This window comes from Brassica napus, chromosome A2, assembly GCF_020379485.1.
Source record: "Brassica napus cultivar Da-Ae chromosome A2, Da-Ae, whole genome shotgun sequence".
In the NCBI taxonomy this organism is placed as follows: domain Eukaryota; kingdom Viridiplantae; phylum Streptophyta; class Magnoliopsida; order Brassicales; family Brassicaceae; genus Brassica; species Brassica napus.
Genome location: NC_063435.1, coordinates 23,898,325 through 23,914,422, shown reverse-complemented (window position 1 = coordinate 23,914,422; position 16,098 = coordinate 23,898,325). Strand labels below are relative to the sequence as shown.

The 16,098-nt window shown below is 37.4% G+C and overlaps 2 protein-coding genes and 1 non-coding gene across 8 annotated transcripts; all 3 read right to left on the bottom strand.

Moving 5' to 3' along the window:
• Positions 1-1,579, bottom strand: LOC106396436 (ubiquitin-conjugating enzyme E2 2). 6 transcript variants are annotated; one of them, XM_013836826.3, is made up of 6 exons: positions 1,346-1,579; positions 905-1,035; positions 796-821; positions 621-710; positions 440-528; positions 1-324 (listed from the first exon to the last, which is right to left on the bottom strand). In XM_013836826.3, exons 1-6 carry the CDS (start codon positions 1,562-1,564, stop codon positions 196-198), a joined length of 684 nt encoding a protein of 227 aa, XP_013692280.2. In that variant the 5' UTR covers positions 1,565-1,579; the 3' UTR covers positions 1-195. The 6 variants fall into 6 exon arrangements, with proteins under 6 accessions (XP_013692280.2, XP_013692288.1, XP_048599935.1 ...); XM_013836834.3 differs by having other exon boundaries at positions 1,342-1,552; XM_048743978.1 differs by having other exon boundaries at positions 905-1,053; positions 1,342-1,541.
• A 1,091-nt stretch (positions 1,580-2,670) lies between these two features.
• Positions 2,671-5,017, bottom strand: LOC106421771 (probable pectate lyase 6). Its single transcript, XM_013862596.3, has 4 exons — positions 4,692-5,017; positions 3,704-4,385; positions 3,335-3,577; positions 2,671-3,034 (listed from the first exon to the last, which is right to left on the bottom strand). Exons 1-4 carry the CDS (start codon positions 4,898-4,900, stop codon positions 2,795-2,797), a joined length of 1,374 nt encoding a protein of 457 aa, XP_013718050.2. The 5' UTR covers positions 4,901-5,017; the 3' UTR covers positions 2,671-2,794.
• Positions 5,018-12,535: 7,518 nt separating this feature from the next.
• Positions 12,536-12,642, bottom strand: LOC125589707. Its single transcript, XR_007325878.1, has one exon. It is a non-coding gene; the product is annotated as a small nucleolar RNA R71 (small nucleolar RNA).
• Between the last annotated feature and the right edge of the window lie 3,456 nt (positions 12,643-16,098).

The window sequence follows — 16,098 nt, the reverse complement described above, 5'->3', positions numbered from 1 at the left end:
TGATCGAACTCAAATACATATGCCATTATGAAGAGGATAATACATGGAAACATTAAAAGGAAACAAATCAAATAGTTTGAAAACAAACAAAAAGACAGGAAAGAAAAAGAGAGGGAAGTATTGGTTGAATCAAACACGAGAGAGAGGAGGTTCAATGTTTCTCAAGACAAATGCTACAAGAAAGATTATTACTACTTAGTCAGCAGTCCAGCTTTGTTCCACAACCTCGCGGACTCTTCTGTTGTACTCGCGTTTGCTTTCGCTGAACATTCGTGCAGCTTCCGAGTTTGCAGGAGAATTCGGATTAGGATCACAGAGCAATGACTGTAGTTTAAAAAGAAAGAGAGAAAGATGTGATCAGATAAACAACACCAACACTTTAAAATGGAGATCAACGATCAAGTGGGACATGAGAAGCATGTCTATATATATATTATACCTGGATGGAGGTAAGTATAGCAGCAACGTCATATATAGGACTCCACTGGTTTTGGAGAATGTCCAAGCATATACTCCCATCAGCATAAACTACACACGACAATGATCAAGTGTGAGTTCCGTGAATCACATGCATTCAGAATAAGACAAAACTGGGTGTGTTTTGTTATCTTTTAACTTACTGTTAGGATGGAACATCCGTGAAACAAACCGAACAGTAGGTGGTTTGTTCGGATAATCTTCTGAAAACTGCAGTGAGAGTTTGAAAGTACCTGGACAATATCACACAAGGAAAGATATTGAATATTGCTAAAATCTAAAGATAAGTGACTTTACTTAGAATAAACAAAACCTTACCTCCATCCCATGGGGTATCATCAGGCCTGCAAACCCACAAACAAAAAGGCATAGTAAGTAGAGTGAAAGACATAGAACGTTTCTGTAACCAAACATGATCAATATTTACCCGAAAATAACAGCATTCCAGAGCATGATGTTGTTGTCTTGAGGAGCACCGCTGATACCAGCGGGTGGGTCTTGCTGCAACCTCTTGAAGTCCCTCATCAATCTCTTCCTCGCTGGTGTCGACATCCTTCTCCTTTACTCTATATATATCTATAACCAACCAAGCAAGACAAGTTTTTATCAAAACCAACTCAAAATCAGAACTTTCAATCTGATTCAACAACCCATTTGCCTAAGCATAGTCGAATCAAACTAGTTTTGTTATATAACCCATGATCATGATCATCATCATCATCTACATAGCTTACAAGTACATCAACTTCAAGTCGATAAAGTTGTCTCTTTTCAATACTACAAACAGTTCCCTTTAACCTATGTAAAGATCGGATCTAGAGAGATTTAGATTAAAAGAAATTCATGAGAGAGATCTGATCTTACCTACCGTTGAGCTAAAAAGGGTAAAAGATCGGAACTTTAAGCGACGAGGATAACCACCGGTGAAGTGTGGAGAGTCTCCGATCGGTGATCTTCGAATTTTCACCGTGTGGTTGAGAAAATGATGTGGAGCTTCGTATAACGCACGCTGTAGTGATCTTCTAGAAGCTTTCGATCTAATCAACATACAGTCAGCTTCAGATATTTGCTCCAGGCGCTGCAACATGACAGTTAACCGAATTTAACCGTTACTCATTAAATAACCGATTTAAACCAGACATTAACCAACAATAACTGATCCTTTGGTACTGCTCGCTTTTGCCTCTCTGAAGTTGAAATATTTGACCTACTACGAGAGGAGAAGGTAGAAGAACTTTAACTGACGTTCTGTCTACTTGTAGTTACCGTGGTAATGACAAAAAAAGGACTTCAAGTTTTTTAGTTTAATTCAAGAAGAATATGGATTAACCCTAGTTCAGAGCACGTTGGTTGTATGATTGAACTTTTGTATCTCTTTGGGAGATTAAGAGAAGCCAAGGATGTCATAAGTCAATTATCCTCAGTTTACTCTTCTTTTGCTCGGTGCATGTAGGCAACACATAGATCCAGTGCTTGGAGAGGAAGTGGCAATGAAGCTAGTAGAGTTAGAGCCACAGATTCCAGCTCCATTTGTGATCTTGTCCAGCATATATGCTGCATTGGAATGATGGCAAAATGTAGAAAGTATCAGGCATGTAATAGATGTGAAGCAAACTGGTAAAAATTGCAGCTGGTGCTTGCTTATTCTCATGTGGTATATATGGAAGATGCAGTGTTAAACTTGACTAAGCATGTGGATACCGTTTTAAAAGCTATTTCTGTGGGTGCCTCTTCTATCAGTTGTTTCTGCCTCTTGTATCAGGCCTTGGATATGTATGGTCTTTAAGGGATTTCAATTTTATACAAATATGGCATTAAATATTAACTAGTTCCAAGAGTAGTTCTCTTCTTCGTTTTTTTTTATGGTAGTATTAATAAATTTCAGATCTATATATGGAACAGGTGGGTTTAGCTCATGAGGATCTTGCTAATACTGGAGATGGTTTTGAGGCAATGCATATATAGCATGTTTGGTGGTATTGTGCCTTGACATGTTTCAGGGTTTGGAAAAAAAATGCGATAAGATAGAGTTAAGAATGAAGACTGATTCAAATGGTACCAAATATATATATCATCAAGATTTGATGATATAATAGATGTAGTCTAGGGTACCGAGATTTGGAGTGTGATTATTATGTATTGATGTTTAAACTAATGTCCTTGTGGGGGCAAGAAAAAAAAAAAGAAGAAGCCTAATGATTAACCGTACTGCATTATGCACAATTTGTTACAAATCACCATCCACAACAAATACAATTCTTTGTTACCAGAACAACACGGAAACACACACGTACGGACCACAAATGAAGTTTTATTATCAGCAGGACTTTCCTGGTCTGCAATCAAGCGTACCAGCATCTTTGGTGAGACTTCTTACCTTTGTTCCTGGCTGAGGACGGATTGTAAACTCTTTAGGGATTGGATTTTTCGGTGCAGCGCTCCATGCATTTGACTTTCCTGATTGCACAAAGTAAGCTCCATTCAAAAAGTAATCTCTCTCTGATTGCCAGTTCCATGACTTCCACTCTGGATACGCTGTGTACTCTCTCTTTGTAACCTGCATTTTTAGAAAGAAAAAAATAATCTCTATCAATTGTCTCAACTGTTGTGTAGTGATTTGTTTATCAGCGTAATGTTTCTTTAATGTCCAAGTATCTCTTATAGTGTGAAGCCTAAACTATTTTAAATTAACTTTCTTTAGGAAAACACCTTAAATTTCCGTTGAATAACACAATTTTAAACACTAGGTCAGCTTAAATTCCTACTAGGTAATTTAACGGAAATTGAACACCTTAAATTCCTACTAGGTAATCAAAGAGTTTTAAACACTAGGTCAGCTTCTCGTGTGTTTGTTTACCTGTTTGCAATCTTCTTTAGGAGGAGCAATGAAACGATTGCCTTGACTTATAATGGTAGGGTTCATATTTCCACCAATTGCATACATTTCCCAGTGAGTGTAGTCATTGTTCACTACATGGACCATACCGTATCTCACCCTTGGCATTCTTTGATTCAATCTCTTACCAAAATGGTTAAACGCAACCGTGATCTGCATTTTCTTGTCGAACTCGTCACCGTTTTTAGCCCCAAATAACATCACCTGCGTTTAATGCATACATATATTGTGTTATTCAACAGAAACCACATGCGTAAAACATCTTTATGCATAGTAAATATCATGTTATGAAACGTTGATTTTGTTCCCATGTTTTGTGCTTAGCCTTACCTCCTTATGGTCGGTGAAATGGGAATTGGAGATAGTAATGGCGGTCGATCCCATGATGGCATCGATCATACCATCAGAACAGTTTCTCATGGAGACATGATCGATCCATATGTTTGTAGCTCCAAAGATATTGATCCCGTCACCATCACTAATTGTTCTAAGCCCAAAATGTTCTTCGGAGTCTCTAATCAACCCACCGAATCCTCTTTTAATAAACTTCATATGAATATTGTGTATGATCACATTCTTCACGAACTGTAACGTGAATCCTGCACCTCCGGTTATATAAACACTCACTCCTCGACCGTCGATGGTTTTATCGTTTGTTATCATCAGCTCTTGTTGTAGTTTTATGACCATGGTCCTAGCAAATATGATCCAAAGTGGTCTGTCGCGAGTCACGGCGTGTCTTAGAGTTCCTGGTTTGGGGCTTAACAGATCGTCGTCCGATGCGTCTGTGACTACGTAGATGGGTCCGTTTTTGCCTCCGGTTGTTTTCAGACCAAACCCTAGGACGCAGTCCGCTAGCTTCTTCCTGTTCTTCGCCCAGTTTTTGTCTCCTCTCCAGCATCTGTCAATCGCGTTAAGGGATTTGAACCTTCCGCCACGTGCTTTCTGACCGGCTTTAACTTGTCCGAGCTCTCTCCTTGTTCCGTTGTCAGCACCAGTCGTCTCCATTGCTCTGAGCAAGAAAAAACAAACAGAAAAGTTGCTGTCAGGTTTGTTTAAAACGTTCGAGTGACCAAATGGTCTACACCAATACAACCAACCGGATGAAACATTCATCTTGTCTCCTAAATTTTCACGTAGGTACTAAAATGTAAAAAAAAAAAAAAAAAAATCCTTTTTAACATCCCAAATCTCATATTCGGCGTTACACGGTGTGGTGGCTCATCTAAGGCTTTAACGAGTTCACGCATTTTGTCTTAGATTACACGAAGTTAGGTTAAAAAGGATAAATTAAAGAGGCTTGTTTTTGAGAACGTACAATGCTGCATGGTAGTTAAAGTGGTTCGTGACGTTCAACGGGTTGGGTTCATAAGATTCCATTGTTTGTCTCAACGCGTTGGCTTGACGCTGGGTCCAATAATCATCGAAGACGGCGATGTGAGCTTGAACCGATGGAGCTACGATGGCTATAGACAATGAGACGAAGACGATAACGTAGCTCCCAAGGTTCAAATAAGCAAACGCCATTTGAAATCGACGATGAGATTATTAGATTTTGATTATTCTGGTGAAAAGGATAACCCTTGAAGCTTGGGTCGTCCAAAAAGTTTTCTGGTCGGCCCAGGGTTAGTATTAGATGATTGGATTCATGGTTTGCTTAAATAACAAGGAACTTTGAAGAGAGAGAAGATGAAATGCATTAGTGGAGGATTAACGATTAACAGAGTAATTATTAGGTAACCATTGATTTTTACAACTCTCTGTTTGTTTTCCTGCAAAAACCAATTATAGTTTAGCTGGTTTTTATTGTTTTTTTCTTTGTTTTATCCTTCTTTTGTGGAATACATATTCAGTAATTATCTTTGTCTTTCAAACCTGATATTAATTGTAAATGTGTTCTTTACAATCAATTTTGTCAAATTTATTATAAAATCGGTTCAATAAATAGTATATTTTCATAGAACTTATATGGAATACATGAAAAGATAATTAATATATATATATATATATATTTTGGAAATGTCAGAATTATTAAAATACGGTAAGCAAGCTGTTTAGAAATCTATATTATAATAAAAGTGAGACAATTAATTGAAAAAAAACCTCTCTCTAGACCTCTTTTTTCTAACTTCTCACTAGCTTCGAGTAATCAGAATTTGCTTTTGGTGGCTGGTGGCTAAGGTCGCCCGTTACCAACTCCTCCTGTTTTCTTTTTGCTTTGTAAAATATGGTTTTCGATCTATAGATCGAGTTTAGTTTTTCCGGTAGCAGAACTTTTCTTCCCTTGGAGATTTTGGAGTGCTTTTCAATCTTAACTCGAAGCTGTTAGTTTCATTTGTTTGGGATGATCTCTCCTCTTCTGCAAAAAAAATTAGATTCCATTTGTTTGGGATGATCTCTCTCTATTCAACGATATACACCTAATCTTTCTCAAGAAGAGTCAATCTTTACTTTAATGGAGAAGCGAATAGGCTTTTAGTAAAGTATATTTGCGACAAGGAGGCGGTTGAGTTAGATTGATATCGGCTGATTCAATGGAGGTTTAGAAGAGCCAGCGTTTTCCTATACTGAAGACGGTCCAGAAAAAGATCTCTTGTTGATTAACTCGAACTCTCTCAGAATTATAATCGGCGGTAGATAGAGATCCATGAGCACAAGCAAAGGTTGAGGCAGAGGTGGAGTAAAGAAGGTTTTGGTGTTTTACAGCGAGGTTATCACGGAAGCTCCGATGGAGAGAAGCAAAAGACGGAGGTTCGGTTCACAAAGTTCCCGATGGCGAAGAATCGGCCAAGGTTGCTGCATCGCATGGAGGACACGTAGCATCACCTGTGTTCTCAGTTTCTTCTTCAGGCGGCACGTTGAAGGACATCAATCACAAACCGATCTCTATGACCTCTGGATATGGCACGCGTTTTTTGGAGCTCCAGGTACTATGAACGATCTTAATATTCTTGACCGATCACCCGTTTTTGATGACATTATTAACGGAATAGCGCCACAAGTTAACTTCTATGTTAATGGTAATCCATACCATTATGCATATTATCTCACCGATGGTATTTATCCGAAATGGGCTACATTTATTCAATCTATCCGACTACCACAAACTCAGAAGCATTCATTGTTTGCTCAAACCCAAGAAGCTGTGCGAAAAGATGTCGAGCGTGCCTTCGGAGTCCTACAAGCTAGGTTTGCCGTTGTTAGAAATCCTTCTAATATATGGGATAAAGAAAAAATAGGAAATATTATGAGAGCATGTATCATACTCCATAATATGATTGTCGAAGATGAACGAGCATCAAGAACGAATTACAACGTTGAGGAATTTGAAGAAGAAGATGTGGAAACATTTTCCGTCAATATGCCTTCAACTGTCGGGAGTACACTTGAACGTCGAACGAGCGTTCGGAATAGACAAGTCCATCAATATTTAAAAAATGATTTGATTGAAAATATATGGACTAAATTTGGAAATCCTTGAAATAATATATAATTTGTATTTTCTTTCAATAATGTCATTTTCTTATGTTTTCTATTTTCTTTATTATGATGTTTGTATTTTCTTTCAAAAATGTACTTTTCTTATGTTTTCAATTTTAATATTACATTTTTATTTTTAATGTTTTATTTAAATATTATATATGTCATTATTTATTAATTAAAATAATAAATTAAATTAACTAAGGGACAACATAAGTCCCACCAATAATCAACTAATTTAGCCAAATCCCTTACTTTAGTCCCTAAGCAAAAAATAATAATAAATAATAGTTAAGGGCCCTAAAATAAGTCCCACCTATAATGATGATCTTATATATGTAGGACTTCTCTTGTTTATGTTATTTGACCCGTTTGTAATAAGCCAAACCTTGTAAAACAGTCCATTGGGCTAGTTTCACTGAAATATTGCTGACAAAAAAATATTATAATAAAAGTGCTTTCTTCTAAGTCTATTCACGTCATCATGTAGGTCCCACTGGGAAAATAATTGAAAAATTGGTACTTAATTACTTATGCCTGATGAATTTGTCGATCCACGTCCTCCGTTTTCTTTGACACAAATCGTCTGTTCACTCTCTCTCTCTCTCTATGTAATGGTTATTGCTTGATTATGACTATTGATTGTTTGTCTTCCTCTTCAGTTATATGCTCACATATCTATTTAATTGGGCTACGAGAGTTCGAAGCAATGAAGCAAGAGAGATGGCGCCGCCAGCGACAGAACAGTTGTGTTGGGCGGTTATTTATTGCGGTGTAGAAGATTTATATAGTCTCCTCGGGTTCATCTCTCGATCCCAATTTATCCCTTCAGATTTAGAATTTTCTTTTATTATCTCTCTTCATCTCTGTGCATTTTGGAATTCAGCGACTCTAAAGATGCCACCCATTGGATGTAAAGAGATCTTATTACAAACTTACATAGAAACAATAAGGATTGTCGACATTGTTTGATTGATATTTTGATTTCAAATAAAATATGACAAATAAAATATGTCAAAAATGTTCATCACAAACTTCATATTGAAGTACTTTTTTAGTCACAAAAATTCAGCATCTCCCGAATTTATAAATTGGTATTTTCATCAGAAGTTGTACCGTCGATGACTTTGTGGGTAGTTCTACTCCGACAGTCTCTCCAAATCTCACTGCAATATCAAGGTATCTAATCATCTTTAAAGACGGTTTTCAAGTGGTTTTAAAATCCATTGGTTAGGTTCTTTAACGTTGATTTATCTATGTATTCTTTCGAACGTAGGTGCTATAAAACTACAAATGGAGTTTTTCTACAATTTTCCCTCTTTAACCACTTTTATATTCGGTAGTGTTTTAGTCATATTAGCTTATCAGCTTACCGTCGAGTATTTCTCTTGTGACCGATTTAGTCTTTAATTTTTAATATAAACATTTGGTGTTAAAAATATACTTTTTATAGTAATATATTTTTTTATTTTGATCAAATTCATAGTTATGTAAATTTTTTCTTTATCTTTGTTCTTATTTTTCGTTCCTCATATTATTGTTCTTTTTGTTCTTAATCGACATCATGATATCAATCGTTTTTATTATCTTAGTCTCGTTTTTCCTTTTTTTTTTTTGTGTGCTCTATATGAAAAACGGAACACATTATCAAAGTGGCGAATTACTTTCATCTCTATCGATAAACAAAGGCAATACAAATAATTGATCTAACCTTTAGACGACAGAAGAATTACTTTCATGACACATACAAGGAATTGATCTAGTAATTAGATGACTATTTCATCTTTATCTTTCACCTTTTTCTTGTATATAATACAGCATATGCTTGAGTAGTAGTCAAAAATATGGTCATTAATAAAATTTATGACTACCTAGAATAATGGTAACACCTAGAACAAAAACCTACCATTCTAATACCTCATTCTTTTTAGTCAGTAGTCAAAATATGTTGATTAATAAATTTCATGACAACCTAGAATAATAATACGGAAAAACCCTACGAAGAAATAGGATGATAATAATACGTATATAAAAATATTATATTATATTAATTGCTGATCGATAGGAAAATAGTACAGATAATATGTATCAGTTTTGATTATATTAAATTATGATCAAGTATAATTTGTTAATTACTAATAGATTTATGGTTAATTATATAATAATAAAATTAACTATTCATTATGGGCGATAATGTATTTAGCCACTCTAACTTTTAACGTGAAAGCTCGAATACTAAAAACTAGATGATAATCCGCGCGCATGCGCGGAGTGAGTTTTTATAATAATGTTTGTTTATTAAACGGTTGTAACATTTTACCACACTACAATCTTTATCGATTATAAAATAACGAATACAAATGTTGATCTCTTAAATATATAATCGTTGTTGAAGAGTTAACGTATTACATCTCATTTTAACTATTTTTAAAACTTCATATGCACAAAAGAAAATTAAGTTTTGCGGCTGACACAAATCATCAAAACCAAATAGGCAACATCGATTGTATAATGACGAAAGGGGATTAGGTTTTCTGCTCTCGATTTGTTTACTATTGACTCTCCATAAGTGAATTCATTTTCTACCTCTATAAATTTGTGCTTTCATTCTCGTCTTTGTTTCATTGATATGACTTAAGTTTCTTTTTTTAACTTCTTCTATGAACTCAGTGAATTAAATAAGTATCCATTTAAAAAAAATAGACATCTGTAAAAATTAGTTTCACTCCAGATACATATTTAAGAATCAAAATTTTGAAAAAAATCACCGGTAAACTATATTAACAGATTAGTGTTCAAATCTAATATATCAAACTGTTATAAAATATATAAGTGCAGACTCAAAATATAAATGTATATCTAGTATATATTCACCAGCTCGGTCTAAAAATCATCTAATTCTAGAACAACAAAACAAATTACTTATTTCACCAGTTTGGATAATATTTGAATCAAAACGGGTAATATCCGAACCCGAATGGATATCCGAAGATAACCAAAAAAGTATACTTAACCCTATATTTCTAGAATACTTCTCCCATTTTATTCAAAATATTTATATTAACGATGCTTATTGCTCAAAATTAGATAATATACATATAATTATGGACAAAATTATTTGATACTCACTTAAAATATATATCAAGCTCTTGTTTCTTGCATTAACAAAAGTTGCATCTAAAATTTCTTAACAACAACTAAATTAGTGTCTTTCTATTTTAAAAGTTTTATCTTCAAACCTATTAATAGTTTAATGCTTTTTTAAATTAGAAAACCAGTTAAAATATATTTTAAATACAAAAAACTTAAACAATGAATCATTTATTTATTTTTTCTTCAAAATTTAAATATCTGAACCTAACCCAAAATATCCGAACCCGAACATAAAATACCCGAGCCCGACTCGAAGTTTAGAAATATCTGAACGGGTTTTATACCTTTATACTAAAATATCCGATACAAACCTGAACGTGTATTAGAACGCCCACCCCTACGATATATGATCATCATTTGTACCTTGCTTGAACAAAAAAAAGTTAAAGCATTGATCACAAAATTTTCAATCTGGGACTTTGATATCTTGCATATTTGCATTGTTTTATCCATTCATCCATGAGCATTTTCATCATATAGATTAGGATTCAGACATGTTTAGGTTGCATTTTGCATACATGAGTCTCTATTAGGTACTGGAGTACCACATAAGGTTATTTGGAGCTCAAAAGAGGTGAAAAGAGTGATCTTTGGACGAGCACAGCCGGAGCGACCTCTCGGAGCGACGGCATGAGGTCGCTGTGCACCACATCCCGGAGCGACTCATCCAGAGCGACTGCACAAGGTCGCTCGCGTTTTCACGTCTGGAGACACACATTTACACCTCGGAGCGACCTTCCAGAGCGACGTGCTGAAGTCGCTCCCGAAGCTCAGAGCGACCATACCAGAGCGACAGGGAGAAGTCGCTCGCGTTTTCATCACCCGGAGACGCGAGAACGAGCCCGGAGCGACCTCTCGCAGCGACACAGCGAGGTCGCTCCCGAAGCCTGGAGCGACTTGTCGGAGCGACGGGCTGAGGTCGCTCCGTGTTTTGTTTCTGCTCGAACTTGTGATTTCTCAAGGGCATTTTGGTCATTTCATTATGCACGTTTTTATTTTCTAAACCTATGTTTTATTACTCTGTAAGCCACCAGGAGGCACATCATCTTTGTTCTTAGAAAAACCACCAAAAACCTTTGGAAAGGGATCTTTTTGAATGAATTGATCAGTTTATTATTGAGAATTCTGTGTTCTTATCTATTTCCTGTGTTTCTCTACATGATTAATCTGAAATCCAATATGGGTTTAAGAGGAATCATGGAGATTAGTGAGTAATCACCTTTTGAATTCATGGGTTAGGGAGATTAAGGGTGATTAGGTTAGAGCTAGGATGTTTTAGTGTAGATCATTCATATTTCCTTGCTAGTAGAGTAATCATAATGCATCTTCTGAGTTGGCCACTCAGTTGTTGATCCTTAGGCATTTCTCACCCGAAAGGTGTTCGATGAAATGCCCGAGACAACTCTCCTAGGCTTTTAGTATACTTTGCCAAAGACATTTGTTGTTAAAGGTACTAAGATAGCTAATAGACTTGTTAGTAATGATTGCTTTCATATTATTCAACCAAAGACATTTGATGTTTGAGATATGTTAGCAAATGAGCATTCATCTAGACATAGAGCTTGCTTAGAATTGTGTCTAGGCTTAAGGTTGATAGTTTGATTGATCATTTGCCATCCTTAGTTCGATACTTGATCACCCAAGGTCTAATCCCTATACCCATGAGTTCTCTTTTCCTTTAGTCAAGAAAGTATCATTCTGTTATTGCTTTCTAGTTTTAGTCATAGTTTAAAACCCATCTAAATCATTGGTTGCACTTAGATTAAGTGAGTACTTGCATTCTCAGTGCTTTGATATCCCTCAGAACTGGTTCGACAATCTTCTATACTACAACATTTGTCTTAGGAGCCTTGAAAACTCCTAACATCAAATTGGCGCCGTTGCCAAATTCTGAGTAGATTTGAACATTGAGATTTAGTCACTTGCTTGAGACTAAGTCATTTTTATTTTCTTTTGTTACTGATTCTCTTTCTTCACCTCCCTTTAATCTACAGGTGTATGAACTTGAGGAGCAGGGGTCCATCAAACCTAGTTCCAATAGCTGCAGACATCAGAGCTTTAGAGAGAGAGTGTGCTAGAAATAGAAGAGAAGAAGAGCAACAGGCTCACTTGCAGAGATTGAGTACTGATATGGGAGACATACCTCAAAACCAACAGCGAGCAGCTCGACCCATTGGCACTTACGACCGCCCCAACATTCATGGTCATAGATTGGGAATCCGAGCACCCGCTGTGGCAGCCAACAACTTTGAGATCAAATCAGGACTCCTCAACGTGATCGAGAACAACAAGTATCATGGCTTGGCTCTAGAGGATCCATTTGATCACTTGGACAGGTTCGACAGCTACTGTGGGTTGTCAAAAACCAATGGTGTGTCCGAAGATGCCTTAAAGCTCAAGCTATTCCCTTTCTCTTTGGGGGATAAGGCACGTCAGTGGGAGAAGTCTCTACCCAGTGACTCCATCACTACTTGGGATGACTGCAAGAAAGCATTCTTGGAGAAGTTCTTCTCTACTTCAAGAACTGCTAAGCTGAGAAACGAGATTTCCAGCTTTCAACAGAAGAACTTGGAAGGCTTCAGTGAAGCCTGGGAGAGATTCAAGGGCTACCAAGCTCAATGCCCACACCATGGTTTTTCTAAGGAGAGCTTGCTGAGCACATTCTACCGTGGTGCTCTTCCTAAGTACAGAGCCAGACTGGATACAGCTAGCAATGGGTTCTTCTTGGGGAGAACTGAGGAGGATGCAGAAGAGCTGGTTGACAACATGGTAAAGAGTGATGCAGTCTACAGTGGAGACCACGACAGAAGCAGTAGAACTGAGGATAAGCAAACGAGGAAGGAGTTGAAAGCTCTACAGGATAAGATAGACATCCTCCTTGCTGATAAAGCTACCCAAGAGCAGCTGCACTTTGTCGGCAACCCAAGCCAAGAGACACCAGCTATTGTCCATGAAGTTGAGGGTTTGGAAGGTCAGGAAGAGCTGTGTTTCATCAACAACAATGGTAGCTGGTACAAAAAGAACCCAACTTTCAGTACAACAACTACCAACAGAAGTCCTATTCCAACAACCAGCAGAGTGGCTATCCGCCAAGAAACAACCAGCAAGGCAGCTATCAGCCTCAGCAAAACCCCTCGTCTGGTTCCTCTGCTCCTCAAGAGAGCAGCACTGATACCTTACTGAAGCAAATCTTGGAGTCTCAGACTAGAAGTGAGAAGCAAGTTGGTTATGAGTTGAAGAACCTTCATTCCAAGATTGATGGGAGCTACAATGAGCTCAACAACAAATTCTCACACCTTGCTTCTACAGTCAGGAATTTAGAGAATCAATTTGCTTCCATGAACACTCACCAGAATCGCCAGCAAGGATCTCTACCTGGAAAGTCTGACCAAAATCCCAAGGAGGCCAAAGCTATCACCCTTAGGAGTGGTAAGCAGTTACCTCCTAGAACCCTCACCAAGGATGCTGAGAAATTAGGTGAGGGGGTTGCCATCAACATAGATGATGAAGTGGTGATTGTTGATGAGAAGATCAATGACGAGATCTTGGAGAAGATAGTGGAAGCCAAAGGTAAAGGAAAGGTTGGAGAGGAGAAGAAGACAGTAAAGGATGGTGAAGTTGTTACTCCAGCAAGTGAAAGTTCTTTTGTTCCTCCTCCCTATGAACCCAAACTTCCATTCCCTGGTAGATTCAAGAAGCAGCTGCTAGAGAAATACAAAGCTCTGTTTGAGAAGCAAATGAGTGAAGCTCAGGTTGCAATGCCCATCATCGATGCTTTCATGTTGATTCCTCAATACAACAATTTCCTGAAAGATGTTGTAGCTGCAAAGAAGAAGGAGATGGAAAGCATGATGATTCTTACCCATGAGTGCAATGCCATCATCCAGAGGCTTGATGTTCCAGAGAAATTAGAGGATCCAGGAAGCTTCACACTACCTTGTGCTCTTGGACCTATGGTATTTGAGAAAAGTCTCTGCGATTTGGGAGCTAGTGTCAGCTTGATGCCTTTGTCTGTTGCAAAGAAGCTTGGATTCACTCAGTACAAGAAGTGTAGACTCTCTCTGGTGTTAGCTGATCGTTCAGTGAAGTACCCTGTGGGCATCTTAGAGGACCTCCCTGTGAAGATTGGAAGGTATGAGATACCTACAGATTTTGTGGTGCTTGAGATGGGTGAGGAGGCTCAAGATCCATTGATTCTAGGAAGGCCATTCTTAGCTACAGCAGGAGCTATTGTTAATGTGAAGGAAGGCACGATTGATCTCCATTTGGGTAAAGAGAACATCCTCCACTTTGACATCAAGAGGAAAATGAGGAAACCAACTGTGTTCGGGCAAGCCTTCTACATTGAAGAGATGGACACCCCTGCTGATGAGCACCTTGAAGAGTTACCACCTGAGGACGACGAGGAGGGAGCATCTCCCTCTACTCATTCCCTATAGAAGGTAACCCACCACACTCCCTTGTATATACCATTTCATTTTTGCATATTAGTCTTCTTTTCGGTATCTCTCTCTCTACTTGACGACACAGAGACTGTGTCACTCAAGTTTGGGGGAGGTACCAAGTATTTGATCATGTTTGCTTTGATGTTGTTTCATTGAGTCATGCATGGCATACCTATTTGCATAGATAAAAAAAAAAAAATCAATCATTTAGTTTGCATCATTTGCATTTTTAGGAGAGTCTAGAGCATATAGGTTGCATTCACTTGCATTGGGAGCAATGATTTGAATGCCTTGTAAAGAACACTACGTTGCACTTGACTAGCTTTTGCACCTCTCAAAAAGACTTGTATGTTTCGAGCCTTGAAAACTCTTCCTGAAACTTGTTGATTGCTGAAACTCAGTCTTTGAAGCCAACTACAACCTTATTAGAAATGAATGAACTTAATGCTTCTTGCTTAGGGTCCCTTGTGTACTGAGTCATGGCTATACACACTGGAGTTGTCACATCTTTTATGCCAATCTTTTTGACAAACTCTAGTGGTAGACCACTCCCAAAACCTTTCCTTCCTTTTAAGCTTTCATTGTTTGATGAGTGAGGCCTTCTTCGGAAAGTCTTACATGCGCATAATGTTGAGAGTATCGGGAACGACAATGCTTGATCTTCATTTTTGCTAGATTGGACACTCTTTTGTCTAGCTATAGGTGGGAGGGTGAGTGTTGTGATCATGATTTGGGAGAAATGAAAAATAAAAAGGATAGACTCTTTGTGCTTAAGTGAATTGATTTTCTGGGATAAGTAGAGAACCTCTAGCTCTAGTTTTGAAAAGTCTTGGCCCCCAACCTAAAAAAAAAAAAATATATAAAAAAAAAAAAAAGAAATCGAAAAAAAAAAAAAAAGAAAGAAAAGGGGGCTAGCAAAGTTGTTAGGAGCTAAGAAATGTTTTGAGGTTGTAGAAAAATCCCTTGTAGATTTCAAAAAGAAAGAGTTAAAGTTCTTAGGATCTTTTGGTGAGAGATGTGAGTTGGGTTTGACATTTGGGAATGATTGTGTAATGTATGTTTGGGAAAAGGGTAGAACAATGGAGATTGAGCATTGTATGCATGAGTTGGTCCCTTTCTTAGATATATTATGTGCAATGTCAAGGCTACTTGTTTTGAGAGTAAACCACCTTAAAGATCATATGTTTTGAACCTCTTGAATCACTTGAATAAAAGCCTTCCCTTACCCAACCAAATGACTTGGACCAACTGACCATTTGCAAGAATTCACCTGATGTTTTGTGCTTAATGAATGTGAGAGTTGGTTGATTTGAATGTGTGGATGCTTGATGATGAGTGTAAGAACAAAAAGAGTTAAGATAGGCCTAGAGAAGCTAGAGTGTAATAAGAGAGTGTGCTAGTTGTGTTTCTTTTGGCTATGTGCTCCCACCTTCAACCTCTCTTCCTATGAGTTCTAGAAAGTTCACTTGTGGACAAGTAAAAGAACAAGTTTGGGGGAGTTGATATCTTGCATATTTGCATTGTTTTATCCATTCATCCATGAGCATTTTCATCATATAGATTAGGATTCAGACATGTTTAGGTTGCATTTTGCATACATGAGTCTCTATTAGGTACTGGAGTACCACATGAGGTTATTTGGAGCTC